This window comes from Gamsiella multidivaricata (genome assembly GCF_025024155.1).
Source record: "Gamsiella multidivaricata strain RSA 2152 chromosome Unknown BC939scaffold_4, whole genome shotgun sequence".
In the NCBI taxonomy this organism is placed as follows: domain Eukaryota; kingdom Fungi; phylum Mortierellomycota; class Mortierellomycetes; order Mortierellales; family Mortierellaceae; genus Gamsiella; species Gamsiella multidivaricata.
In genome coordinates, this window is record NW_026251712.1 from 666,584 (window position 1) to 692,373 (window position 25,790).

General features: G+C 48.6%; 11 protein-coding genes across 11 annotated transcripts; 7 read left to right on the plus strand and 4 right to left on the minus strand.

Moving 5' to 3' along the window:
• Positions 1-1,953: 1,953 nt before the first annotated feature.
• On the minus strand, positions 1,954-5,076 carry BC939DRAFT_437439 (uncharacterized protein). The gene is made up of 2 exons (XM_051553698.1): positions 2,262-5,076; positions 1,954-2,147 (listed from the first exon to the last, which is right to left on the minus strand). Exon 1 carries the CDS (start codon positions 4,950-4,952, stop codon positions 2,454-2,456), a length of 2,499 nt encoding a protein of 832 aa, XP_051417047.1. The 5' UTR covers positions 4,953-5,076; the 3' UTR covers positions 1,954-2,147; positions 2,262-2,453.
• A 586-nt stretch (positions 5,077-5,662) lies between these two features.
• Positions 5,663-6,811, plus strand: BC939DRAFT_189648 (superoxide dismutase). The gene is made up of 3 exons (XM_051550516.1): positions 5,663-5,900; positions 6,005-6,259; positions 6,369-6,811. The coding sequence occupies exons 1-3, from the start codon at positions 5,789-5,791 to the stop codon at positions 6,731-6,733; spliced, it is 732 nt and encodes a 243-aa protein (XP_051417048.1). The 5' UTR covers positions 5,663-5,788; the 3' UTR covers positions 6,734-6,811.
• A 3,085-nt stretch (positions 6,812-9,896) lies between these two features.
• BC939DRAFT_437444 (uncharacterized protein) lies at positions 9,897-10,116 on the plus strand (the record flags this gene model as incomplete). Its single annotated transcript, XM_051553699.1, has 1 exon — positions 9,897-10,116. Exon 1 carries the CDS (start codon positions 9,916-9,918, stop codon positions 10,111-10,113), a length of 198 nt encoding a protein of 65 aa, XP_051417049.1. The 5' UTR covers positions 9,897-9,915.
• A 393-nt stretch (positions 10,117-10,509) lies between these two features.
• On the plus strand, positions 10,510-11,713 carry BC939DRAFT_189683 (outer membrane protein TOM13-domain-containing protein). The gene is made up of 4 exons (XM_051550517.1): positions 10,510-10,549; positions 10,677-10,791; positions 10,877-10,955; positions 11,231-11,713. Exons 2-4 carry the CDS (start codon positions 10,706-10,708, stop codon positions 11,606-11,608), a joined length of 543 nt encoding a protein of 180 aa, XP_051417050.1. The 5' UTR covers positions 10,510-10,549; positions 10,677-10,705; the 3' UTR covers positions 11,609-11,713.
• Positions 11,714-11,758: 45 nt separating this feature from the next.
• On the plus strand, positions 11,759-13,915 carry BC939DRAFT_437447 (uncharacterized protein). Its single transcript, XM_051553700.1, has one exon. The coding sequence runs from the start codon at positions 11,976-11,978 to the stop codon at positions 13,455-13,457; it is 1,482 nt and encodes a 493-aa protein (XP_051417051.1). The 5' UTR covers positions 11,759-11,975; the 3' UTR covers positions 13,458-13,915.
• A 1-nt stretch (position 13,916) lies between these two features.
• BC939DRAFT_437448 (uncharacterized protein) lies at positions 13,917-15,329 on the plus strand. Its single transcript, XM_051553701.1, has 3 exons — positions 13,917-14,188; positions 14,283-14,899; positions 15,023-15,329. Exons 1-3 carry the CDS (start codon positions 14,001-14,003, stop codon positions 15,271-15,273), a joined length of 1,056 nt encoding a protein of 351 aa, XP_051417052.1. The 5' UTR covers positions 13,917-14,000; the 3' UTR covers positions 15,274-15,329.
• Positions 15,330-15,389: 60 nt separating this feature from the next.
• BC939DRAFT_437450 (uncharacterized protein) lies at positions 15,390-16,408 on the minus strand (the record flags this gene model as incomplete). The annotated part of the gene is given in 6 exon segments (XM_051553702.1): positions 15,390-15,526; positions 15,545-15,671; positions 15,761-15,850; positions 15,893-16,347; positions 16,359-16,367; positions 16,386-16,408. 4 exon segments carry the CDS (start codon positions 16,148-16,150, stop codon positions 15,390-15,392), a joined length of 612 nt encoding a protein of 203 aa, XP_051417053.1. The 5' UTR covers positions 16,151-16,347; positions 16,359-16,367; positions 16,386-16,408.
• Positions 16,409-18,469: 2,061 nt separating this feature from the next.
• On the minus strand, positions 18,470-19,253 carry BC939DRAFT_473129 (uncharacterized protein; the record flags this gene model as incomplete). The annotated part of the gene is made up of 2 exons (XM_051558329.1): positions 18,470-18,735; positions 18,791-19,253. The coding sequence occupies 2 exons, from the start codon at positions 19,251-19,253 to the stop codon at positions 18,470-18,472; spliced, it is 729 nt and encodes a 242-aa protein (XP_051417054.1).
• Positions 19,254-20,842: 1,589 nt separating this feature from the next.
• BC939DRAFT_437454 (uncharacterized protein) lies at positions 20,843-21,450 on the plus strand. Its single transcript, XM_051553703.1, has 2 exons — positions 20,843-21,231; positions 21,336-21,450. The coding sequence occupies exons 1-2, from the start codon at positions 20,983-20,985 to the stop codon at positions 21,363-21,365; spliced, it is 279 nt and encodes a 92-aa protein (XP_051417055.1). The 5' UTR covers positions 20,843-20,982; the 3' UTR covers positions 21,366-21,450.
• Positions 21,451-21,935: 485 nt separating this feature from the next.
• BC939DRAFT_189738 (uncharacterized protein) lies at positions 21,936-24,375 on the plus strand. Its single transcript, XM_051550518.1, has 5 exons — positions 21,936-22,765; positions 22,856-22,942; positions 23,035-23,340; positions 23,454-24,199; positions 24,288-24,375. Exons 1-5 carry the CDS (start codon positions 22,247-22,249, stop codon positions 24,310-24,312), a joined length of 1,683 nt encoding a protein of 560 aa, XP_051417056.1. The 5' UTR covers positions 21,936-22,246; the 3' UTR covers positions 24,313-24,375.
• Positions 24,288-25,698, minus strand: BC939DRAFT_437460 (uncharacterized protein). Its single transcript, XM_051553704.1, has one exon. The coding sequence runs from the start codon at positions 25,633-25,635 to the stop codon at positions 24,439-24,441; it is 1,197 nt and encodes a 398-aa protein (XP_051417057.1). The 5' UTR covers positions 25,636-25,698; the 3' UTR covers positions 24,288-24,438.
• Between the last annotated feature and the right edge of the window lie 92 nt (positions 25,699-25,790).

Below are 25,790 nucleotides of genomic sequence, written 5' to 3' on the forward strand. Positions count from 1 at the left end.
CTAGCCACTAGTGTTCAGCAGTTCATAAGTAAATAAATTACATCCGCACGCTTGCTACGCTTGTCGACACTAAACTAAATGACGATAAAATGGGCAGTCCATTGAGGGATTAGCTTATTATCCTGTCAGCATTTATGCCTGGCTTGGGTATCCAGTAATGGTGTTACTGCGGTCTTCATCGTATCCACTGAGCTGAACGGCAGGTCGAGATCCCAAGTCCCCTTGCTATTGGGTCAGACAGCCTAAGGCTGTGGTTGCTGGACGAGTGGGAGCGAGTGGGAACGAGATGATTTGTTTGGGATGTCATACCACAGGGCGATCTCGCTCTCTCTAGTAAAAGAGTTACTTCGGAGGAAGACGTTGTTACATGTTAATGATGAGAGCATCTGGAGCTGTCCAGCTGCCCACTTGCGCCAAAATTAGTCGAACCATGGGAGGTGGTGTTTGAGATTGGTCCGGATGGACATGAAAAATCCTGAAAAGAGAGAACTATAGTGCAGTGCAGCTTTGCTAGTTTGTTGTCCAACAGCTGTCCCCCTCCCCTCCCCCCCCTCCCCTCCCCTCCCCCCTCCTCCTCCTCCTCCCTCGCAGCTCATTCGCTCGTCAGCTTTCTCCCTAACCTCTCAGCACACTCCGGGATGCACGATACGCAGTCGCAGACCAACAATAAATGCTTTTCTTTGCGCCCCAAGGTACATGTATACTTTCTCATTTGCTGTAACGCCGATATACTGCTGGATGTGTATCTGTGTCCACGTGCGGGAGATGTACGGCGGCGCCGAGTCTTGTGGCGCCGGCTCATAGGACAGAGCCGGCTTCCGGTTTGATTGCAATTTACATAAAAGAATAAACCAGTAATTGCCTGCGTCCGTATATCGAACAAAGCATTCTTCCAAGGCTCCACCGAGAAAAGACTACGAACGTTGTTTGTTACATTCCCACAACATGTTTTGTTGTCCATCATTCGCCTTTTGCTCCCCTTGCCCTTCGTGCGAAATGACAATATGATAATTTATGTCAGTGAGCAGCACACACTCAAAATCTCGGTCTCTCTTTGAATCTAAAATAGCGCTAATTCCAAAAAGGAAGACTTGGGCCTGTGACACTCTGCTCTCATCTTCGGTAGGTTATGGCTGCATCATCCAGAGAGGATCATTGTTTTTACGGTTGTCCACAACAGCTCCCTGCCCCTACCAAGATCCTTCTTCTTTTTGGTTTCCTTTTATTCAGGATGATGACATGAGCAAGTGCGGTTTGACCCTGAGTATATTCGCTGTCATCGATGTTCAAGTCAAGTAAATTGTTTTTTTTTATAGACCAATTGCTTATGAACATTCGTCTCGTACTTCATGCACAAAGATCGATGCTACCAAAAATAGACCACAGCCTGATCAACCCTTCATGATGATGCATGCCATACACATCGATAAGATCCGCGCATTACGATTGATATGACCCTCTGTGGGCCGAAGAACGTAAACCTCTCCATGTATGCTCTACTCTATTCAACTTTCGATTATCGTGTTCTGGACAAGTCTGAACGAAGCATTAGTAATGAACGATACAAAGCGATACATGCGCCTGCCTCCACTACAAGGTATCATCTCGCTTTCCATGTCAGGAGACTAACAAGCTATCGCCTGCACGTACGAACTTTGCATGCCCTCCCAAAGATCCTTGTCCTTGTCAAATTGACGCTATGAGATACAACGCGTATCAGAAATGTGGCCCTTTACAGAAGTAATGTCAGGGTCATGGACGCCTTGCCAAATGTATCCAAGCGAATATAATTCTTCTGGCTGGCGTTTAGCACGTCTGAGCCGATTTACGCTCCGAAATGCAGTGAAATCATTATCGCCATGAAAAAACAGGCTCCCAACCAATTAGCATATTACAGCACAGATGAGTTTTTAGTAGACATCGGGCAAAGGCATGAGATTGCAATAGCCTACTCTCAGACGTGGTCATTCTATACTGGTATTTATTTGAGATAAATGTTAGCTAGACTAGCACTAATACAGGTCAAGCAAGTGCCGCCGAAAGCAACGTCCTCAGTTCAATACAACAAGAATACCACCGCATGAAATATAGAATCAAATGACGGTAACGACAAACGGCCACACTATAAACAGCTCGACTTGCATAACCTTTAAGGTCGTGAGAAGTGCAGGTTATTTATCACTCGGAGAAGCCAAAGGTACATCAAACGACAACAGTACTCTTGGAGAGTTCATAATAAAGCAGGCGGAACAAATGCTAACATTTAATGCGATATCGTGGGCAGAGCGGGTCTTGAGACAAGAGGGGAATAGTGGGCGCCTGTTGCCCCTGGATTCATGTTGTTGGTATTGCCCTGTGTACGAAAGATCACGGTGTCCACTGAGAAGAGATTGTTTGCCATAGGTTGTGCTTCTGTCGTGCCATCGTATTTTATTTGGAGAACCTGCAGAGGCCTAGGCTGCTTTATTTGATCCGTCAGATCCTCTATCTTGATTCTTTCCGCTCACTTTGTCAAGGGCCGATAACAATCCCACATAGTCCCACTCCGATAGCCGATCCACTTTTCGCGCCTTGGTGTTCAACGAATCGGCTCTCAGTTGTCCACCCTCTTCCCTGTCTTCATCCCCCAATGGCGCAGATATTGAAAGCCATGCCCGATGAATATCAGACGCGTTTTTGTTGGGTAAAAACTGGGCTCGAATGTCCGTCCATGCAGTCCCACGCTTGCGAACACCCTGCAGCAGCAGCTCAAGTTCGTGGTCAGTCCAATTCTGAAGGAAATCGCCATCCTTGCCGTCCGATACGCTCTTTCCTTCATCTGTTTCTGATGCCGCAGTCAATGCTTGCCGGTTTGATGAGGCACGACCGGTGGGCGAGGAGATGTACTTCCAACAGGTCTCACACTGCTTGGCGCTGATGTAGGGATACTGGCGCTGGTGCTGCGTGTCCACCACCACAGAAGAGCCAGCCACAGTAAAAGTAGCGCTATTGTCAGAGGACGCATCTGCAGGGAAAATAAACATGTCCTCCAGTTGCTCAGCGATCCTGTTCCAGTCCAACTCGAAATCCGCGCGCTGAACTCCTTGCTTTTCCTCCAGAACAATCTGGCGTAGCGCTTGAATCCTCTCCTTAGTCCATTCTGACCGCACAATTTTCAGAGGAGGGTCATCCTGCGTTGATTGAGCTTTCTCAATAGGTAGGGTAGACATCTCTTGAACGAAAGGCTCCGCAACCTGCGAGAAAATAGAATCCATGAAGGTGGTCTTGTTCCTGAACACTGGCGCCAGCTCATGCCGTACATCGATTACTGCCTGCTCTAGATCCATTACTCCTTCCGTCTTCATCTGTTGTCTCCGTTGTCTGATCTCTGATTTGTACGCCCGAATATCTGCATTGGAAATGCCAAGGTGTAGTCTCAGGTTGGCGGAGGTCGTAAAAAACTTTTCGCATAGTGCTTCATTTCGATGGCGCATCCACTTCGAGATCTCCTTTGCAAATGACAGCTCGTTGCACGCCCTTTCTAAATCCAAAAGCGTATCGATCCTGCTGACGCTACCGAGATGGTTCTGACGTTTGTGCACTTGGTAGTAATGCTTCCACAACATCCAAAACTGGAACTTTTCGAGCCAATGCCACATCTTTGACTGGGCTGATTTCTCATCGTCCTGCAATCTCCAGAGTCCGTCCCACCGGCGTTTACACTGCGCTGGTGAATGATTCCCAAGGGCGACCGAGATCTCGCCCCAGTACTTTTGCTGCTGTTGCTGTTTCTGGTCCTGGCCCAATCTGGTATGTGAATCCTCAACGCTGAGTGGCAAAGGCATGCTAAGGATCTTCAAAATACTGGGCTCCGTCCGGCTCAGCTCTAGAACTTTCCGGGTCATGACCACATCGTCCTCCAACCCCCAGTCGACGCCATGGCGCTGCAACATCCTGTACGTGCTCGCTACCTTGGATGGGCTCAGTGCCATCCTCTCCGGGATTGTGGCACCGTCTGCGGATTGCTGTTTTGGTTTCTGCGTCTCGGTTGGCGTCTCGGTGTTCGTCCATGCCTTCGATAGCGTCCACTGGTCCAGGAGTAAATCCGCATTCGCTGCAACCTTTTTCCAGTTCTCACCATACAGCTCAACGCTCCGCCGAATGGCTCGATGAAGAAGATGTTTGTTCAGAGTGACAGCGGTTTTCTGCAGAGAAGCCTTATGCTCCATATATTTTTGCTGAAGTGCCAGTTTGTTGAAGGGCTGAGGAGTGCTGTCTCTTTCCTTTTTCTTCCCATGCTGCTGTTTCTGTACTTGATCCGCCATATCTGTACGGTTCCGTAAAACTGCCTCAGAAACATCTATTCCAGCCTCAGACATGGCAGTCAGCAGCTCTTGGGGCGCATAAGAAGTAGGTGTCTCCCACGGTTCATGCATTAGTCCTCGCCTTTCGATCTTCCCAAACGACTGCTTTTCGACGTCGACAAGATAGACCAGTCGCTTCAGTAGGGCTTCGTTAGGGCGTCCATCGGATAAATTCCAGGTCGCTTCTAGGCGCGGGTCTAGAGCTGTGTAATACCGGGCATAGCATGAGGAATAGGGTCGACCTAAGGTTTCGTCAATCTCCTTCCATGGGGTGCCCTTTTTGAAGAGTCGAATGATCTCATTGTCCGTAGCCTTGTCCCATTTGCTTTTGGTTGCCGTGTTGGTAGGTGCCCTGAAAGTGGGAGGAGCCGGCTCTGATGACCGACGTGGGGAAGAACGGTCGGCTCTCCTACGTGTATCGGGCTTTATTTTGCTGAGGATAGCGGAAGGCACGATTGGCGGCGTCGGTGCTGAGGTATCGGTAGAGTATTGGGACAGAGCAGGCCTCCGCTGGAGCAGTTGCGATTCCTGTGAGAGGAAGCAAACCCGATGTGGCCGAGGCAGCGCGGCTAGCGAAAAAAAGGATCTGGCGAGTCTTTGCTGGCTCATTAGCGACTATTGATCGTGGTGTTGTAACCTTCAGGGATCTGTTGATGCTTGCACAAAGGCGAAGGAGAGTCATCCCATTAAGGGCGCTTCTTGCCATGGCAAACGCCACCAACTTTAAACGCGTTTTGCCACCAAAACGCACTGACACCAGACGAGCCAACTCCACAAATACCAGCAGCTATGATCGGGACCAGAAGGAATCGATGGCTACCCACCTTGCTGGACTCCTTGGCTCCATAGGTAGCTTTTGTTATGAGAAGGCTACTCGGTCGAGACATGATAGAGTCGCACATTCCAGAGAACATCAAGGGGCTCTTTTTCGGCACAAAGGCTCCGAAGATGGTTGCTGATCCAGCTCTTTCAGGTCCATACCACGTTTCGTACTATTTCCACGCAGTGTTGCCGCGAAGAGGTGCTGCTGTGTCTATCATGTCCTTCCAAAGATACTAAAGAACCTGCCTCCTCTCTAGTAGTCTTCAAAACTGATATGACTCCTCATATTCATCGAATTACTGCTGTTTTCTCCTTCCATTATTTTCATGCTGTTTGCTAGTCTATACACGTTTTGATTTTGTTACTCTCTCCGTGCTCTCCCTTTCCCTTTTGGTTATTTAGATCGAAGATTGAGATGCGTCTCGGCATATACGGTTCCTTTCCAGATTGTGAACACAGAGCAGGAGCTGTATCCTCACCCGCTGATCGCTTTGTCTCTTCTTTGTCGCTTTGTTGTTCTCATTATTGTCAAGTCGTCTTTGTCATTCGACCTCGTCCCCTTTGCTCTATTCGCCCTATCGTAGGTCAAATACTTCCTCCACCCTTTATCCTTTGGTTCAGAAATGGTGTGCAAACCATCCATATTACTTCCGGTACTGGTCGCCATGGGCTACTTCAACTTAGTCAAGTCGCAGCTAATGACCCCCCAGATTCTGTCGGCCGTTATCGACATGAGTATGTGTCCTTCTCTACTATGCTACTGTGCGCTCTCATTACCACATTCTTATATATCACCTTCGAGTCTTTGACCGATTCTATTTTCACTCGTCCTCACCTAGACAATATCCAGGCGAATTTCATCTTTGCGCCACTGGCCGCCGGAGGTGCTCAGGTACTTGTTAATGTCCAAAAAGGCCTTTCCCAGTCCTTTGCAATTTCTCCAACAGGTGGTTTTGAGTACCATATCCATGTCAGCCCTGTGGGGCTTAACAACAATTGCTCAACCACTGGCGGCCATTTGGACCCCACTGACGTTGGAACTGCCAAGTGTAACCCAGCCAAGGCAGACAAGTGCCAAGAAGGGGATCTTTCAGGTAAGGACCTTCGAAGTATTCTTTACCTGGATTATCTGCTTGTAACAATCATGCGTATCCAGCCATCGCACTGGGTCTAAAAAAGTCCCTTTGTGAATTTTATTTGCAGGCAAACATGGGGAGTTAAAGGCTACGGAATCCGGTTCGGTCCCCACGATCTCGTACGTGGACCCCTATCTCCAGTTTTCCGAAGAGGCAACGACAATCGCTGGTCGATCGATTGTGATTCACAACAATGGCACGCGAGTAGCCTGTGCCAATATCTTGCCCGTTGGAGGTACGCAAGGATCAAGCAGTGGATTCACTACTATGTCATTGGGAAGCCAGACGGTCAGCGATGGACCGGATGTTAAGGCTTCTCAACGCACGAATAATAGCAGTCGAATTGTTGCTAGATGGAATGTGGCGATAGTTACAGCAGGGGCCGTGGCCACCAGTCTTTGGAGGCTTCTTTGTTATTTAAACAGCGAGTGAAGAGCTCGTGGAAGGCCTTATCAAAGGATATTAAACTGGCGTGGGACTATTAGAGCTATCTCTCCTTCGAATCAAGGACATGCTCGGTCCCATTAAAGATAATAGAAAGCCATAGTCGGTGCTGCTCTGACAAAATTGGTTTAGGGTAAATGTCGTGGTCTGTTGGCTGGTATGGCAAGAGAAAGTTGTATGAAGCAACAGTATTTTATTTCGCCTGATATGATAGCCGTCCTTGCTTCTTCATAGTGTCTTCTGTCCAACTATTCCTTCTTCTCAATGCCATAGATCTTGTTGTCTGCCATTGTCAATGCCCATGCTGAGCCTTCTGTCAATACTATCCAATGTGGAAAATCCCCGTATGGAATTATTCACAACACGATAAAAAATGTTCAGTTACAACATCTGATAGACATCCTGAGCGATTGTTTCGCTGTGCTCCCTTTTTATATGCCGATAACAGTAAGAAACATAGCAGTGTCGTTGCCAAGCGTACCTGAGACTTTCCGGACAGCGCTGTCTTCTACATCTCCGGTTCCTGATAGGAGTCCTGAAGAGGCATTATGAGTATATCGAGATACAAGCTGTCCTACATCCTGCATCAACTTCTGAATGACGGTCGCCTGTTCCTGATTGACAGGTCCTTTTACCTAATTGAAGTGAGAAAATACAGGGTCGGTTAGCAAAAACGATCCTGCAGTGCGATATCCCTCCTCCTGCAGCAAAACGTGGCTGATAGGTGTTCCATGCTGTGGCTGGTCTTACGTTTAAGAGCTGGCCAGTGGCAAGATCTGCAGTGAAAGAGGCGACGTGTCCTGGAATGGTGGCCAATTCCTCGAAGACAGGATCTGGTGGAGAGGTCGTCTAGGAGCGTCGACAATGGAGCAGGTTAGTACCAGCATGGGGAATGTTGCCATCAAGAACAACGAAAGCATAACTCTCAGGCAGGCCAGCTGCGAAAAAAGGAATGCACATGTGAAAATAAAGAAAGGACAAGAAAAGAAAAAGAATGTAGGTCGAAGAGTACCATGGCTGTGCTGTATGGTATATGAGTGGCAGACAGAAGAAGAGCCGGGATGTGGGTCAAGTGAATGGATGCAGCGAAGGTGGATGCAAAAAAAAAAAAAAAAAAGCTGAATATAAACTTGGCCAGGGACCAAAAGGGGAGAGTCACATCCCGGGAAGACGGAGATGAGTTGCATATTCGTTGTCCCACGTCAAATAACGCGTCCCTGTACCACGACGCGTCCCTACATGGATGTTCAATAGTATATCGCATAGGAGAGCAGGACGACGGACGCAACAAAGTCAGCGGTCCTGTGCCGTGTACCAATGATGACCGACCATGACAGCAATGTGAACAAAGCGCAGCCCAACGGTCCATTTAGGCCTTGATAAGGAGGCATATTTACCACCATTATAAACCGTTTGCAAGGAAAGATTACAAACAACCGTGTATTCACGCTACAGCCGCCAAACAACCTATTGCCAGTCGACCTCCTGCCGAGCTTACGCGGCCCGGCGCTTCATATAGGCCATAATATCGAATACCTTTCGATTGCTGTTTGGTGGTTCTCACCTTGTTTGTTCCACCAATTTTCCCTTCATCTGTTCAAGAAAAGATGTAATGATTTCTCGGTCTCTCGGTCTTCACGAAATATTACGGCCTTTCATGCAAAAGCCCAGAGGAGGGGAGGGGGAGGGGAAGAGGTGGGCGAAGTGGACGAAGAGAAATATTCATGTCGACTCTGATGCCAGACTGCTTCGCCACATGAAAGATTGATATATACCCGGCGATTGCCAACTCTTTCCTTTACTTGGACAGCACCAACATACGCTTTTTGATCCGCCATTTACTTTCCACTTTAAAGGCCTTGCAAAGGAAATATATACGTCTAGCATGGTTCATGCGCCCGTCGCAGCCGCTATCGCCTTGCTCGCCTTCCTCATCATCAAACTAATTGTTATCGTCTACATACTCAGTTGACTAAAGCAGAGAAAGGCGAACGAGCAAATGGAGGCCCAGGATAAACTTGCTCCTCCAGATGCAGCGCCATTAAATGGCCTCGATCCACAGCAGCAGAATGGAATCAATCTCGAAGAAGACAAGTACAGCGTTAGCTCCAAGTCACCGTAGTATCAAGAACCAAACGTCGGGTTCAAAAGAAAAAGAGAGTATACTATATCCTGCTCTCTCCAAGCCGTTGCCTGCAGTACCTCTGCCCATTACGAGTTCCGTCGTGATCGACTTGCGGGATCTCCGCTCGATGCCTCATCAAAAAGCTCAAGAAGCAGAGAACAGGCACACCTCACAGTTCACTATCTACATCCAATAACGCAAACCGCCTGCCCCCACACAATACCTCCTAGTAAACAAGCTATGTAATTCCATGTTTTAAAATGAAAAAGAGGAACTAGAACACGAAGAAGAGGAAGAAGCATCGTCATATCGCCGCTCTTCCCATCCGCCTTCGTCTCTTCTATAATCATAGCAATAACTCACCAAGATGCAGTATGACTTTTAGAGGATCGCTGGCGCCAACTATTGCCAAACCTTTGAGCAGATATCTCTCCTAATGAGGAATATCCAATTACAATGGAAACACGGAGCATGATTTTGATAATACGAGTCTGGCTTGAGGTCTGCCACCTATTCATGGCTGACATCCATTTTTTTTTGTTCCACACAGAAGGACTAAGCAATACCGAAAAGATGCCAACTTTCCTCTGTTTCCATAGCTATTAGGGTTCCTTCGATTTGAATGCATACACATACACATATTCGTCGGCTAGGATATGCTGGCCAGCTTCTTTGTTACTGTCTGTCCTCTTTCTTAACTACGCCCCATTCAATACTTGATGCCCCTTCTTTTCATGTAGGACGTCAAGTGCTCGTGTACCTTTATTATCGCGACTGTCTATACCCTAGTTGTTATGGCCTTCATCGTGTTTGCGGTTTTTTATATAACATGTGCTATAAGCGCTAGTATACACTGTGGTGCGGCGAGCATGAGAATAATCTTTTTGAAAGGTGTATTGGTTCTCTTAATCCGTCATGCAACTGGATCGTGAATATTCCTTCAGAAACAGAGTCAGTTGTCCATTCGGATAGACTGCCAGGCACGGAAAGAGAAACATACCAGCTGCCATCATTAGGATACATACCTCCTCAACCACAAGGTGCAATGTATCCGAGAATGTTTGTTCCTTCTCCACTTTATGCAAGCTTCCACGAGAAGGAGCCACGAGCAATAGACCAGCCTTCAGGTCCGAGTGAGATAGGTGATTCAATGGCTGCACCAAGGTCATCTTTACCTGTCCTACATCATCAACATCGCCGCCGAGAATCAAGCCTTTGGAAACCTCGATATAAACGCTTGTAATCTTCATAAAGCATGTCCCGGGTGTCAGACGCGTTTTTTTTTTTTTTTTTTACGTGATAGCAGTGACGTGCAAAAGCTTGACTTACTTATTTGTAAATCGAACACCTTCCATGTAAGGCGAAACGAGCCGCACACCTTCAAACCTGAAAACGAACAGTTCGTTTCCACCCATGCAGAACCCTCATAGACTAATTACTTGGCCTACAGGGTTGTGAGGGTGATGGGAATAATGGCGTTAGATAGATACTGGTCATGGCTTTCCTGTTGTAGGGTCTACACTATATTGACCTATGTAGTACGTACGAGCAGAGAAGAGTACACTTCATGTGGTGCGGACAGGAACTGCTTTATAAGATACCATCTGCCCTGAAAATAAAGATCCCTCTCTTGCCTTGTTGGCTTTCTTATTTGTAGTGAAAATAAGGGTGATACGGCTGTTCGTTTTTTATTCCTTACAACTGGGCAGCCAGCATCTAACCTGGCGCCATCCGATCCTACAATAGGAAAGCCTTGACCGAGCTCTATCTAACCCCACTACTCCCATCACCCTCACAACCCTGTAGGCCAAGTAATTAGTCTATGAGGGTTCTGCATGGGTGGAAACGAACTGTTCGTTTTCAGGTTTGAACGCGTGCGGCTCGTTTCGCCTTACATGGAAGGTGTTCGATTTACAAATAAGTAAGTCAAGCTTTTCCCCTAAACATTTCTCTGATGCAGGCTATTTCTTTAGGAGCCGTTTTCACCCAACTCCGTACCTCTTTAGCATCAGCATACAGCCATGTCCGAGTCTACACAAAACCTGCACGACCCAGCAACGGAGACCCACCTGGAGGAGTCTTCCGATGATAATGATGGCACCACTTCGTCCGGATTCCTACTCGAGAAGGCCGATTACGAACATTCCTCTCCTGGGGTTTCGTCACTCAATTCGTCCATAATTTTCGACCATCCTGAAGAGAGCAAATCCGAGCACGGAGAAGATAGCGCGAAGCAGCCAGCAGCAACATCAGGGCCTAATGCTGCCGCCAACCCTGTCCCTGTGCCTGTTGCACCCGTGGCTCGTGCCGTCCCTGTCTCAACGACCGCCTCAACATCACAAGAGCTCGCCGTGGTGGACCTGAACCAGACAATGCCCTGGAAACTGTTTTACCCGATTATCAGCCGTGAAACTATCATCTCGCTATCCAAGGCGACCGCAATCAATTTCATCCTTCCTTTTATCAATGGAGTGTTCCTAGGCTTTGGCGAGATTTGTGCGCACGAGCTGACCTACCGCTGGGGCTGGACAAATTCAGCGCATGTGGTCAGTGTTCCAGGAAGGCGTCCTGCAAATGCAGGAGACGTGGGTGTCCGTGCTGCAGGTGTGTCTGGTGCAGGATCCGTTGGCTCTGTATCGGGTACGCAAGGGCCAGGATATGCGGGTAGTCGGTCAGGCATTGGTGGATTAGGACGGTTCGAGGATGAGATTGACTTGAACAAGACCACTCGCCGATAGTCCTAGAATGCTCGACAAAGAGAGACATCAGCGGCTGAACCCCTGCAGAGATAGAATACGCGAAATAAATTGGTCAAACCCTGAATCGAACCAAGGCCTATTCCACCGTAATCCATCGTTGTCACAATGGGTGGGATACCTTTCACCGAAAGCTCGTCTGCGCATCATCCTTCATACTCCTTCCGTTCACTTTTCCATCCACTTTTACATTCACTTTTATCTTCACTTTTATCTTCACTTTTACACCCGCTTCTGCTTCCGCTTTTACCACCACATACGCTCCCATCCGAATTCCAGAAAAAAAAGAGCTGTCCAACTTTTCAATTGCGCGCCGTAGTTCAGGAACCACTACGACGCTGGCGCACCCATGTTTGCTCGACAGGTCGATCTTCTCGCGGAGTATAGTTCAGCCATTAATGCTGCTGAGCAACAGCACAAAGCTCAGCAAGAGGCGCTCAATCATGGTGCCAGCGACTTTGCTGCTCCACTCGCATCCCAGCATGACAATTGGTTCAACATAAGCGCCGGCAGCACCAGTCATAACACCAGTAGCAGCACTTGCAGCACAAATGAGAACCCCTACAAGCGGAAGCACCCTCTACAGTTCGAGCCCGAGTTCTTTGCAGTGCTAGATGCTTCCCTCAAGGAACAGAATGAAGAGCCGAGCGGCATCACCAGTAGCAGCAAGCATTCAACTTCTCTGCCGCAAAGAGCTGGCTCTCCATGGCCATCGAGAGCTTTCAAGAAGGCCAGGAGGACGACTGCGGCCGATGCCCAGGAGCCTTTCATCCAACTTCAGCAAGATGCAGCTTTACCCAGGCCCTCTCAGATACCAGTACCGACAGCAACAAGGACACCAGCATCTACCAAAACATCCGCAGTGCCAGGACCATCTCTCCGTAGTGAGTCATACTCGTTTTGCCCTCTCTCGAAAAAGATCAGGACTTCGCCCTCACCCGCTCCAACGCCTACACCCCGTACGCCGCACAAAAATTTGTCACTCAAGCCTTCCGGATATCTTCAGAACTCAAACGGGCCAAGCATTATTGATTTGTCATCTGGAGAGGAGCTCGTTGCCTTGCACTTGGGCGAAAATGAACACAAGCGCAGGAGAGAAAACGATCTGTCCTTGCCCTCTGATTGCATGGATTCCCTGCGCGAGGTCTTTGAATATCAGGACGACGGAACTCTTTTACCGATTCTGGATCGTGCATCGGCACAGCCTTCACCGGCAAAGAAGGTCCGCCTTGGAAAAGCCAGCCTCAATTCTTTTCTGAGGTTCCTGAGCGAAGAAGAGAGTGATGCAGAAGGAGATGAAGATGATTCCAAGATGCGCCAAAGTCGGAAGACCGGTAGCAGTGATGGCATTGGAGACGATCGGGGTCCACAGCAGCACGAAAAACAGCCCATTGATAGCGGCAAGACCCACAATCAGCATTGCCATAAATCATTCGAGACAGGATCCCAGGCGCTAACTCGATATCAAGGACCAAAGGACCTTTCACCTTCAGGCGGACTTGACGTGTTTCATGGCTGCTGCTGGAACAGTCTTGGGACTGTTCGTATCATTCCACTGAACGAATTGCAGGGCAATGAATTGGTGTTGTATCAGAGGTCGGTTGCCGTATTAATAGTCGCGAATGCCAACAACAGCAATGAAGACGATGGAGAGCAATCAACGGCGATGGATCCATGTGGCGAGAATGATTTATTGTCGATCGCATGCATCGAGGAACTTGACGACGAACTTGATGACGGCAATATGGCAGACGACGAGGAATGTGAGCTACCGGATGATGCGCCGTTGATAGAGCTGGAAGAAAAGATCATGGGCATGGATCTCGACTAGACTATTATTTTACATACTCCTGGAGTACTCGATGCCTTCAATTGTTTTTCCTTGCTACATTGCTTTCTTACTGTCGTTTCTTCGTTCCACTTGTATGTACAACACCTCTCCCTACTTGTAAAACATTAATAAAGACATCGTACAACAGGAAAATAGGCTGCGTGTGGTGGATCATTTATTTGCCGTGCCCTTCTATGCCTTGGACTATAACCAACTTTGAGCGATGTATGCCCTGCAAGGAGCGGCTCTAGAAGAAAAAAAGTGATCGGGTGGTATTCGTGGGGTCCACTGGGGGGAGGAGCCTAAGAAATGAATTCCGGCGATCTGATATTACATGTGGAGAAGGGCGGACTGTCCGGCTCATAATCCCATTTGCTCGATCACAGCGTCGCACTTAAAAATGGTCAACATAAAACTTGCGCGCCGACAACAAATGTCTTTCCATTTCTCCATTCTTCTCTCCATTCTTCTCTCTATTCTCCTCTCTTTCCAACAGACAATTTCTCCCATCCGCCACCAAACAAAGTACATACATTAAAAATCATGGGCGCTATCCAGAACACACAGATCGTCTTGGCTGACAGACCTGTCGCTGATATTGATCCCAAGAAGACCTTCAGGATGCAAAAGGTGTCGCTCTCGGACGAGCTGGGATCCAACGAGATTCTGGTCAAGGTCCTCTACGTCTCCCTCGATCCCGCCATGCGCGGTTGGATGCGCGACGTCCGCTCGTAAGTGTCATACGTTGCAATGAATACTCCTGCGTGTATCTGTGCTTTAATTGAGTTCAACGTCCAAGACTGACACGCCATGGCCCGGCAATAGATACATCCGCCCTGTGAGGATCGATGAGGTTATGCGCTCAGCCAATGTTGCCCAGGTCATCAAGTCAAACAACGCTGATTACAAGGTCGGCGAGCTCGTTCGTGCCACCTGCGGCTGGCAGGAGTATGCCGTCCTCAAGCCATCGGAGGATCTTGTTAAGATCAAGGCCTTCCCTGGAGTGTCTCCCTCGACCTACCTTGGCGTCTTGGGCCTGACTGGTTTGACAGCCTATTTTGGACTGTTCGAGGTGGGAGAGATTGCCAAGAAGGGTGGACCCAATTGCACCGTGGTTGTTTCTGGTGCCGCTGGTGCCACTGGATCGGTCGCTGCCCAGATCGCTAAGCACGTCTTTGGATGCCGTGTTATTGGTATTGCTGGCTCAGATGATAAGTGCGATTACCTGGTCAAGGAGCTGGGATTGGATGTTGCCTTGAACTACAAGTCCAAGTCATTCTTCAAGGAGCTGTGCGCTGCGACACCAAAGCTGATTGATATCTTTTTCGACAACACTGGTGGAGACATCTTGGACGCCTGCTTAAGACGCATTGCATTCAAGGGCCGTATCATCGTCTGCGGTGCGATCAGCACGTACAACGATGCCACCCCCAAGGGACCAGGTTAGTGAAGACACGTTTCTTTGCGTTTGAGCAACTGAAGATCCAGACAAGAACGTCATGGGCGTATCATATAGCTGGCCTTATCACTGACCTTATCACTGACCCTTTTTCGATCGGAAACAGCATACTACAGCGCATTGATCACTCAGCGTGCAAGAATGGAAGGCTTTATTGTGTTTGATTACGCTAAACAATACGGCAAGGCAACCGAGGATATGTCCAAGTGGATCAAGGAGGGAAAGCTAAAGAGCCGCGAGACTGTTGTCCACGGTATCGAGAACGCACCTGATGCTCTTGTCAAGCTGTTCAAGGGCGATAACACCGGCAAGATGCTGGTCAAGGTTGCCGAGGAGAGTACTAACAGCAAGCTGTAAAAACAAAAAAATAAGGGTGTCCTTATGTTCCCCAAATAAAATAATACCAATACGTCATATAAAAACAGTTCCCGAAAATTTGTTAGCAAAGTTTAAACCCGCTGATTGTTGAGTCGCTAGGACCATATCGGCTGGCCGTTGGAGTCCAAAGGCTGAAGTTCAGCAGGTCGTATACCCTTGAAAAGCCTATACTGGGCAGCTCGCACCATGTTTTGTGCAGCCATGCTGTCGCGGAGGAAAGGCGTCTGGCAGGCTAATCAATACGTGCTACGCATATTCACCCGTCCAACAAACCCATGGTCGCATTTTCTACTTGGACCAACAGGGCTATTGAACGGGCACTTTTGCGACGCGTAGTATTCGTTGATACCGACCACCGCATGACCCCTGGTCCTGAACTGTAAGGACAGGATAATTTGCGACTCGATTAGATTGTGTTTGCCTGTCAATAGGGCCACAAAACATAGCGTTATATCAATGCTCTTACCGCTGAAATCAACTTGGCGCTGAATGTGCCGTGCAGCGAAGTCAACCCGGACGAGGTGCCGAACTTGCCGAGACCCACAATCCACAGCACCTTGTTAGCTAGAATGGCTTCCTTCTGGTTGTCTTTCTTCACCAATTTGAGAATAGCCTCGATAGCGATTCGGTCCACCGCACCCCTCGCTTTTTTCAGATCCCAAGTGTCGCGACGATGCCGGAACGATTGGTTGTAGTGCTCGTTCAACACCTGTCTGTTTTTATCCATTGAGTTCAAGGACAACCGAGCGTCCTCATCAGGAACACCTCTTCTCGGCAATAGTGAATTCTCGGCATCATGGATCTCGTCGGTCTTGCGCCCTTCGATAGCTCTGCGGTACTTGAACTGAGGCTGCATCAAGGCCTTTTGCTTGATATTGAGAGTTCGGTACTTCCCTGTCGGTGGCCAAGGTAGTGTTCCATCCGACAAGGGGGGATCAGGGATAAAACACTGACGGCTGCTGTGACCACCTGGCCCAGGTCAATGCCACCAATGCAGACATCCTTACCGTCACTACACAAAGGGAAATATAGAATGAGTGTTTGATATTCTAGTCCTTGAAAAGACTACCTTCCAAAAAAAAAAAAAAAAAAAAAAAAAAAAAAACTTGCCTGCCAAACGTGTCCTGGAGTTCCTTTGTCGATCCAGAGAACTCGTTCCTAATCTCTTTCAACCACCGATCGGTTCCCATCTTGGGGTCAACTCGGCCAGGAACGGGATTTGAGGGCTTGTACTCCTTTGTGACACGCGTGTCGCAGGCTAGCAACCGCAGCTGGAGTCCGTCCGTCTGGAACGTGTCTGTGAGCACGTACCGCTTCGTGTATTGGTACACGTGGCCTTTGGGTTCAGGCTTGATGACCTCGATCTTGGAGAAGTAGCCCTCTTTCCTATTGAGGGGACATATTACGTTGCAAAAGAACTCGCCGGGCACCATTCTTCCAAAAGTAGCCTCAAGTTCGCTCAGTTTGTACTTCTTGGTTGAGTCCATTGTTAAAGCTCCTAAAACGTCCTCGCGGAAGCTATCGTGGATAGAGTGGAACAACTCTCGCTCCGTTATAGTTATGAAACCATGGCGGATCGGCGAGATAAAGGCTGCAACTGGACGTTTGGCTACATCCACCAGTTCTCGAAGGTGGAGAAATCGGACAAGAAGACTCTCCTTGGGAAGTGTCCTCTCATCGAAGAAACGTACATCGCCTTCATAGCGCTTCTTAAGCTTTGCAATGAAGATGCAAATGACAATACAGGTAGATTAACAAGCGTTCAAGGAGGAAGAGAGGAGGAAGAGAGGAGGAAGAGAGGAGGAAGAAAAGAGGAAGCAAGGCTTACCTGTTTGATCATTTGTTCCCAGAGCATGGTAAAGCCCTTTGCCATTTCCTGGGCCAGTGGTGCAAGAAAATAAGAAGTGGCCATCCAACTGTCGGGTCGTACGGCTTTAGCGTGCTTGGCTATGTACATGTCGTGCGCCTCTCGTGCTAGTTTGGCCACAACAGTAAATGCTAACCTCTTGAGGGAGCTACAGAATCGGGACAGAAGAGTTTTCAAAAACCCCTCCAGCGTGGTGGCTGCCTTCCCGCGTACGCACTTGTCCTTGAATAGGTTGATGAACTTTTTTCTGAGATTCTTGCCATCGTCATCGCTCGAACTCTTAGATAGAAGATCCAGTAACGCAAATTGCGCATCCCGCTTCCCATTGTTCCAAAAATCGGCAATTCTGCATATGATGTTAGTGATCCTTTGAGGCTTCGTTGTGATACTGGCGCCTCGAGCAGGGGGACTGGCCGCGTGGGCGAGCATGATGTTTCGTCTTAGCGAACCGACATGGAGAGACCTTAACGGATGAAACTTCATATGAGCTCGCTTAGCAACATCTCGGTCTGACCGCGTCGCTTCCTCTTTCTGCTCAGTGGTCTCCTTTTCATCCTCCGCAGCCGCATTCTTAGCAACCTCTTTCGTTTCTTCCATTTCCTGCCCTTTCGCCTTTTCCTTGGTTACCGTCCTGTACGTCCTTTGGCTCAACTGAACAAAGGCCCCTATCTCCGCAGGAGTAACACGTTTTGGGCTCTGTGGCACGGTCTTGTACTGGTATCGAGGTTGATGGGGCTTATCTGGCGTCCAAGCAACTGACCGCAGGCTTTCCAGAATGCTCTTCGCCTTGCCCTTCGCTTGTGCCTTGGGAGGTTCGACTGTTCGGAACTTGTTGAACATTTGATGCTTCTTGTAGCGGATGGGATGGTCATCCATAGTCCTTTTGGCGTTTAGCAAAATCAAAGAACATTGACAACTTGTTAATACAAATGCACACAAACGCGGTATCATTGTGATACAGTGGTGTAGGAATAAAAGCTGCTATGTATGTACCTTTTCAGAACTTGTTTCGATTCTCGCAGCTGCTTTTGCCATTGCCGGTAATTGAATTTGAGGGCCAAGAACGATTGTCACAAGCTCTTGAAACCCTTGTACAAATTATCGTCTCGCGGGACGTCGTCAGATCGCGTCTGCTTCCTATTAACAAAGACTCTGGGTGGAGCTTCAAAGTCCGTGTTTTTTTGGTTTGAGCGCGCGACATCATCATGGCCCAAGTACTTCTGGACCATATCGCGAATATCATCTACAATTTTTTTTAAAAAAAAAGAGGCGGGATTGGAAGGACTTGTCACACTTCAGTTCCAATAACTAGACGTGGCATTCATCCTTACAAGACCAAGGAATGTCCCTTATTACTGCCAGGTTCGATATGGCTCCAAGACCAAAGATATTCTTGCTGTAGTCATTGTTGGACACGATACCGAGCACCGTGAGTCCAGAGCGTCCAATTTCCAAGTACTTGCCAACTTCGAAAAGATTGTAGACCAAGAACCGGCCCCGAGAGATGGGTCTCCAGACAGTTTCCACAGTTGGATAGATCAACATGTCGCTGTCTCCTGAAACAATAATGTCACCTGTGCGGCACCAATTTGCAATATCCACGTCTGCCTCGAATGGAAAAACCTTCACCCTCCAACCCTTGGAAACTAGGAATTGTTGCAACTCCTGCCTGCCCTCGTAGGTCAAAGTCATTGTCTTTTGAAAGGCCCTCCTTCTGTTTGGATGGCCACTTGTCCTGCCTGCTGCCGATGTGTTTCTCGATGGACGAGTAGGACTCTCTTGCTTTCAACAAAGCATCTTTGGCAATCTTTAGACGCTTGAGGTGAGTCGCCCTCTCCTCTAAGGCTTGACGCCCATCCAGATAGATGGTAATGTTGTTTAGACCGGGGAAGAGCCTCAGTAGTGCTCGCTGGATGGCTTCATGCGCCTTCTCTGTGTCTTCGTATGTGCAAAAGGCCGACCGAATTTGCACAAAGAGACAGGCGAACAGATCCAGGTGATATGTAACCTTTAGCTTGCTGTAGTCTGCTATCGCGATACCAGGCTCGAACTTTTTCTTTTCCAAGACGCTCCACAGCCCTACTACGCCCATGGTTACTACAAGTAGGGGTGTGGTAGGGGAGGATTTTAGTACGGGAGAGTTTTAGTATTGGCAAGTAGGAAATATGCTCTGGCATGCTAGTTCTAGGACATTTGCATACATAGCTTTCCTCGAGGCGTATAGGTGTATTTGGGGGTGGATATATGTGTTGTGTGTGTGTGAGAGAGAGAGAGTGGGTGAGTGAGCGAGAGAGGGTATAAGTTGTGCTGTGCGTGTGGAAGAGAGGGAAGAGTCTGTTTGTTCATCCAACCCCCTGACGATGTGGAAACGCGTTGTGTGGTAAACAAAACCCGCTGTGCGCACAAACAAAACCAGTAAGGCAAACAACATGACCTGAACTGCCAAGAGCAATATTGTGGAAATTGCCCTGATCAATATCAATGGCATCCTCTCTTTCATTGGATGGAAATTGTCGACTATCATGCCCCTGCTGACCTTAATAGCTTAAGATCCAAAAGTTGCAAAACGACGCGTCTAAGTAGACAAGTAAACTCCTAGACATAGTTGCACTTGAGCTCTCCTGCATGCATACAGAGAGTAACAGACAGAGTGAGGAAGAGGGGGATGGTGAAAGAGACAACGAGAAAAAACATCCAGGATGGTACATGCTCGCCCACTAACACCGCCCACGCATGCCATATCCTCGTATCCACATCACACAGGCACACACTTCTCCTTGCCGCACATCACATCCGAGTCCAACTCAATTGGCCCAGCTATGAACTGCCTGCAACTGGACGACGCGTTAAAAGCCAATGGTAGGTCAATTGAGAGCCTACCTCTCCTGAACTCGTTCGCAATCGCCTCATTCTTTTCCAGTCGATATTATAACTAGTTACATGCCCTAATGGCTCATTATGGGTTTGGAGTTGAGTGAGCAACTTGACTCAATCGAAATGACAATAACAGGTATTTTATTTCATTCAACATTGCCGTGCATGCTTGTTACTGCAGCCATGGGAAGATACAACTGCAATAAAGGTGTCGCGTAGCCCATGTGTCCTTTGTCAAAGCATCTAGAGCCTCCACCCTTGGGTGCGGCACGTTCTTTATCCATAAGATTTGTAAATGTTAGTGACAAAGGTAATTGGTAATATTACAGGGGACTTACCCACAAGCATGGTGAATCCCGTCAAAACAGAAAACATCCCCCCACTTTCGCAGCTCATTCAGCTGCCATGGCGATGAAAATCCATGATAGAGGCCATGTTCCGATCGTAATAGGTGAAGTAATTTTGGTTCTCAAGGTCCTCCATCCAAAGCCGAGCAGAAATGAGTGGGTCGTCATCCTTTCTCATTTGTTTAGCAGTCAACGCATACAGAAGGTTATAGACGTCGTCGTAGGTGATGAAGTCGTCCCTGGAGAGTCGTTGGTTGTCGCCACCCTCCATTAAACGAGTAAACCTTGCATAGTCGATTGTTAACTGGTTCATAATAACGGAGATCGACATTCCCCTCATAAGCAAATCTTTAATCCTTTCTCTCATGACCTTGGACTTTTGCTGAGTGCCAATGTTGCCTTTGTCGCCCAGAGTGTGTATGTGCTGGTAATTGTATTCGATGCGGTAAGTTTCTCCTACTATGCCATCGCGTGTTTGTAGTGGACAATATATGGTAAAATAGGACGAGCATCCACATTTATTCGAAGCAAGTCTCAGTCTGGTCTTCCCAGACTTTCCGCCTGGCTGCCTACCCTTGACCATGTATTCACACCTCTGCGATGACAGTCATAGCGTGTCTTGATCTGACTGGCCCTCTCCTTCTTGGCCTCGGAACTGCTGGCGAAGACCTTGGTGGTATAAGCGTGTGGGCGCTCATGTTGGGTGAAAGCGGTTCCAATGCTGATCTGGTGCCGTGCCTTCCAGTCTGCGAAAAAGCTAGCCCTGAGGTAGAATACCAGTCGATTTCGCTTATCTTGCGTAAATACCCGATCCTCTGGGATCCCACACGCATGGGCAGTTTCTATAATGTACGGATCAGAGAACAGGGAATCTCTCACGGCGTCTCGAACATGCTCTTGAAGGCTCGACTCAAGGTGCACTCTTCTTTTTTCTATCCTTTCGATATCGGCAGGACTGGCCTCAGGGGCGTTGTTGCGAGTAGGTGTGCCGCCATCATCATCCTCATCTCCATCGATACTGACAAGGTCGTCTTCGTAATCCACTTCGTGGTCGTGGTCTTCGTTGTCACGTATGCCCTCACCAAAGGGTTCATGGCTCAAGGTAACATTGCCGTCCTTGTCAGTCATGTGAATTTCAGCCAAACGTTGTACCTGGATGTGCAATTGTCGAGAAAAACATGTAGGTGTCTAGTCGGAACAGGGCAAACCGCTATCTGCTGCGTGTGTTGCACATCTTACTAGGGCGTCTGCGAGGGCTACCAATGTCTGATCCATGTTCTCATCGACCTGGCTCTGAGATGAGGTTGACTGGTTCACGTCCGGGATGTTCATAGCGTGTTGTTGATTGCAAGCGGTGCGTTGTCGCGGTAGTTGTAGGATAAAGAGTGAAGGATATCGCGACGGAGGTGGTCAGTGTTTAGTCGTGAGTCAGTGATCACGTGTGGGATCGAAGCTCCAACAAGCAGATAAAAAACAAAACACTTTCCTTGCTTCTCTTCCTTATCTCACATATTCATACTCCTCTCCCATCACCACCATGGCCGACACCTTACCTGTCGATTCACTTTCCATCGCTGCCGGTAATTCTCCTTCCTTTTTTTTCGATTGGGACATAGAAAATGCATTTGAAAGCCATTGCGGCACGGCAAGAGCAGTGCTCGACAGAACCGACCTAAACCAAAACGAGCTCAGGAACAGAATGCTTGCTGCTCACGGGGGCAATACCAAGAACACACCGTCGGAAGAGCCATCGGTGCCATTGAGAGCCAGCATCGGACGCCTGCAGCAGGAATGACGCCATCTTACGCCACTTGCACCGCATGCGATACAGAAATCTAACCGTACATGGTATACCTTTCCCGATATGATAGTCGTGGCTCATGTTGACGAGACCAAGGGTTCGGACGAGACTGGAAACGGCTCTGTTGAAGCCCCTTATCAGTCCGCTGTTAAGGCCATTCAGGCCCATGGCGAGTCTGTCAAGGTTCAGGTCTGGAAGGCTGCTGCTGCCGACTCGGAGGAGACCTCTGGATACGTGCCCATCTCCGGAGCTGCCTTGAAGAAAGCTGTTAAGAAGGTTGCTGAGTTGGAGAAGAAGGCCAAGAAGCTCGCCGAACAGGCTGCTGAACAGGCTGCTAAGGACCAAGCTGCTGCCGAAGAGCGCGAGCGCGTCTTGGAGGCTGCCAGGAAGGTCGTCTTGAAGGAGGATCCCTCGTTGCCCGCCGCCACCAAGATCAAGATCAGAAACGGTATTGAGAACAGAGGCAAGCGCATCAAAGTGTCGGGATGGGTCCATCGTCTCCGCGTACAGGGAAAGAACATGATCTTTGTCATCCTGAGAGATGGAACTGGCTATCTTCAATGTGTTCTCACTGACAACCTCGTAAGAACATGCGGACCTCAGTTGCATTTGCGCCTATTAAATTTTGATAATGCGATGATTAACGAATTCTTAACTCCACTGATCGAATAGTGCCAAACATATGATGCGCTGACCCTTACCAACGAGTCCACCGTCACCGTGTACGGTGTTATCAACGAGCTTCCTGCTGGCAAGACTGTATGTTGGGACATGAAAAGAGGAAGTTGAAGTTCAAATGCATCATACAGTTTGAGTTGACACAACATACTAACACGAGATGTCACTGATAGGCCCCTGATAACCACGAATTGACTGTTGACTACTGGGAATGCGTCGGAAAGGCCCCAAGCGGTGATGATGCCATCTCCAACAAGGTCAATGAGAACTCTGACCCATCCGTCAAGTATGACCTCCGTCACTTGGTTTTACGTGAGGAGAAGGCTTCCGGCATCTTGAAGGTCCGCTCCCAGGTCATGAAGGCGTTCCGCGACCACTTCGATACCCGTGGATTCACTGAGGTCACCCCTCCTGCCATGGTCCAGACTTCAGTCGAGGGTGGCTCGACCTTGTTTGAGTTGAACTATTACAGCGAGAAGGTATGGTTTCGAGACGATGGCCAGTTTTCACAATGTGATTTACATTGACAATTCGTCCAGATATTCATATATTCATATTTTTATTCTTGTCTTTGGTCTATAATGTTTGGTAGGCCTACTTGACCCAGTCCTCTCAGCTGTATTTGGAGACATGTTTGCCTTCCTTGGGAGATGTGTACTGCTTAGCCGAGTCATTCCGTGCCGAAAAGTCACATACTCGTCGCCACTTGTCGGAGTACACCCACTGTGAAGCCGAGATGGCTTTTATTTCCTTTGATGATCTGTTGAACCAGTTGGAGGACATGATCTGTGATGTCATTGACCGCACTTTGGCCCACAAGCCCTCAGCCGACATCGTCTACAAGTTAAACCCCACCTTTAAGAAACCCGAGCGTCCCTTCTTGCGCATGGACTACACCGACGCTATCAAGTACTTGAAGGATAACGACATTAAGAAGGAGGACGGCACTTTCTATGAGTTTGGTGAGGATATTCCTGAGGCCCCTGAACGTGCCATGACTGACAAGATCAACCGCCCCATTTTCTTGTGCCGCTTCCCTGCGGAGATCAAGTCCTTCTACATGAAGCGCTGCCCCGAAAACCCAGCCTTGACAGAGAGTGTCGATGTGTTGATGCCTGGTGTCGGTGAGATTGTCGGAGGATCGATGCGTATCTCTGATTTGGACGAACTGATGGCTGCCTACAAGCGTGAAGATCTCGATCCCTCTCCTTACTACTGGTTCACTGATCAGCGCAAGTATGGAACTTCGGAGCATGGTGGATTCGGTCTAGGTGTCGAGCGCTACATTGCCTGGTTGTTGAACCTTCACACTGTCCGTGAGGCCTGTCTTTACCCAAGGTGAGTAGTCATGTGTGCGATCTCTCTCTCTTTCTATTTCTTTATTGTTGTGTATTGTGCTAATGATACTCTGCTTTCTCAATGGTAGATTCACTGGTCGTGCCTTCCCTTAAACCAGCTAGGATGCCACCTCCTCTCTCTCTTTTTTTTTTTCTTTTTTTTTTTTACCAGGGCGTCACTAATAATAAATAATATTTGAAAGCACCATGCAGGCGTCCTTTATTACATGTGCGTGCGATTTACAATCCCATCAAAAAGTTGGCAAGCACGCTGTCTCCACCGGACCCAGATGCTCCGCTGTCAGGACCAGAAGATGAGTCTTTCGCCTTTTGACTAGCCAGTAGGCTGGCAAGACCACCTTTCTTTTTCTTTTTGTTACCGCTGCCAGGTAAACTGATGTCTGGTCTGGAGGGTCGTGGCGATGAGGATGGGAATGTCGTAGTTGAAGTTTTTGTTGAGGATGCCATAGATAGCCCGCCAACAGGAGATGCTGGCGTGGACGAAACGTACTTTGGTCGTTTGACGTTTAGGGCTGAAGATGTCAATTGAGGTAGTGCTGGCCGCTTGGTGCTTTCGTTTGTTAGTGTTGAAACCAAATTCTTTTTTTCAGAGCCGGATTTGAAAGAGGGAGACGGTACAGTTCCTGTGAGTACAGGTGATGAGGCTGCTACGATATTGGTCGCTGTTTGCTGTTCCATTCGGAGCTTTCGCTTTTGAGAAACGGGCTTGATGGCCTTGACTCGCGAAGTGAGGTATCCTTCTTTAGTTCCTGACAGCTCTGTGTCCCGATTACACCGCCGGCACGAATAGATGATATGGTTCAGGATTTGCTTCGCTCGCTTGTCAATTTTCTTGAGAGATTTTCCGTCTGCATTTCCGCCAAGCTGTCGTCTGTGCTGTTGATGCTGCTGCTGCTGTTGTGCAAGTTCAGCGTATGGGGTGATGCGGATGATCTTTTTGGCAGGTTGCTGAGACGGCTGTGGTTGTCGCTTTGGTGTTGACAGTGAGGTTGAGCTGGATGGTGAGGTGTTGGGTCTTGCAATTGTGGGTCCAATAGAGTTGGGTGAGAGAGCTGGCACGGTATCCTGTATCGGATTGGCTATACCAAGACCTATCGGCCTCGTCTCGTCTTCCCAGGCCGTGCCATCCTTGCTCTTGTCGTTCTTCACCTTCTTCGCCTTCTTTTTTCGCTTCTCTCGCTCCAGCTTCGTCTCCTTAACAGGTACCACTCGAACTTTGGCGTTGACACCGGGCACGAAGATAGATCCGCAAGCAGCGCAGGATCTAGCCTGGATGTCCTCGTGCAGTCGTAGCTCGCGAGTATTGGCCAGGTTGAGGAACTGGGACATGTAATGGGATGAGGCGCTGGGGCATTGGCTCAGCATCATATGGGAGGCCCTCCAGAGAAATTCCAGTCGTGCGTTCGCGTCGGCCATAGTGTATCGTCACCGTCCTGTCGAGGTTGGGTATGGTGAAAGTGGGGATAATGGTGGTGTTCAGGAAGGAGACAATCAGCAGCCACGCATGGAAAGGCATATTTTTGGTTCGCAAACAAAAGGACTGCTCTTCGATTTTTTTTTTTTTTTTGCTA

Excerpts from the sequence above, each read along its gene's own strand:
- BC939DRAFT_437439 (XM_051553698.1), bottom strand. The coding sequence starts at position 4,952 with ATGAGCCAGCAAAGACTCGCCAGATCCTTTTTTTCGCTAGCCGCGCTG.
- BC939DRAFT_189648 (XM_051550516.1), top strand. The coding sequence starts at position 5,789 with ATGGTGTGCAAACCATCCATATTACTTCCGGTACTGGTCGCCATGGGC. Across the intron at positions 5,901-6,004 it reads GTCGGCCGTTATCGACATGA|ACAATATCCAGGCGAATTTC; the intron begins GTATGTGTCCTT and ends GTCCTCACCTAG. Across the intron at positions 6,260-6,368 it reads CCAAGAAGGGGATCTTTCAG|GCAAACATGGGGAGTTAAAG; the intron begins GTAAGGACCTTC and ends TTTTATTTGCAG.
- BC939DRAFT_189683 (XM_051550517.1), top strand. The coding sequence starts at position 10,706 with ATGGGTGGAAACGAACTGTTCGTTTTCAGGTTTGAACGCGTGCGGCTC. Across the intron at positions 10,792-10,876 it reads GGTGTTCGATTTACAAATAA|CATCAGCATACAGCCATGTC; the intron begins GTAAGTCAAGCT and ends GTACCTCTTTAG. Across the intron at positions 10,956-11,230 it reads CCACCTGGAGGAGTCTTCCG|CTGAACCAGACAATGCCCTG; the intron begins ATGATAATGATG and ends GCCGTGGTGGAC.
- BC939DRAFT_437447 (XM_051553700.1), top strand. The coding sequence starts at position 11,976 with ATGTTTGCTCGACAGGTCGATCTTCTCGCGGAGTATAGTTCAGCCATT.
- BC939DRAFT_437448 (XM_051553701.1), top strand. The coding sequence starts at position 14,001 with ATGGGCGCTATCCAGAACACACAGATCGTCTTGGCTGACAGACCTGTC. Across the intron at positions 14,189-14,282 it reads TGGATGCGCGACGTCCGCTC|ATACATCCGCCCTGTGAGGA; the intron begins GTAAGTGTCATA and ends GCCCGGCAATAG. Across the intron at positions 14,900-15,022 it reads TGCCACCCCCAAGGGACCAG|CATACTACAGCGCATTGATC; the intron begins GTTAGTGAAGAC and ends GATCGGAAACAG.
- BC939DRAFT_437454 (XM_051553703.1), top strand. The coding sequence starts at position 20,983 with ATGACAGTCATAGCGTGTCTTGATCTGACTGGCCCTCTCCTTCTTGGC. Across the intron at positions 21,232-21,335 it reads GCATGGGCAGTTTCTATAAT|GACTGGCCTCAGGGGCGTTG; the intron begins GTACGGATCAGA and ends CGATATCGGCAG.
- BC939DRAFT_189738 (XM_051550518.1), top strand. The coding sequence starts at position 22,247 with ATGATAGTCGTGGCTCATGTTGACGAGACCAAGGGTTCGGACGAGACT. Across the intron at positions 23,341-23,453 it reads TGAACTATTACAGCGAGAAG|GCCTACTTGACCCAGTCCTC; the intron begins GTATGGTTTCGA and ends AATGTTTGGTAG. Across the intron at positions 24,200-24,287 it reads GAGGCCTGTCTTTACCCAAG|ATTCACTGGTCGTGCCTTCC; the intron begins GTGAGTAGTCAT and ends TCTCAATGGTAG.
- BC939DRAFT_437460 (XM_051553704.1), bottom strand. The coding sequence starts at position 25,635 with ATGGCCGACGCGAACGCACGACTGGAATTTCTCTGGAGGGCCTCCCAT.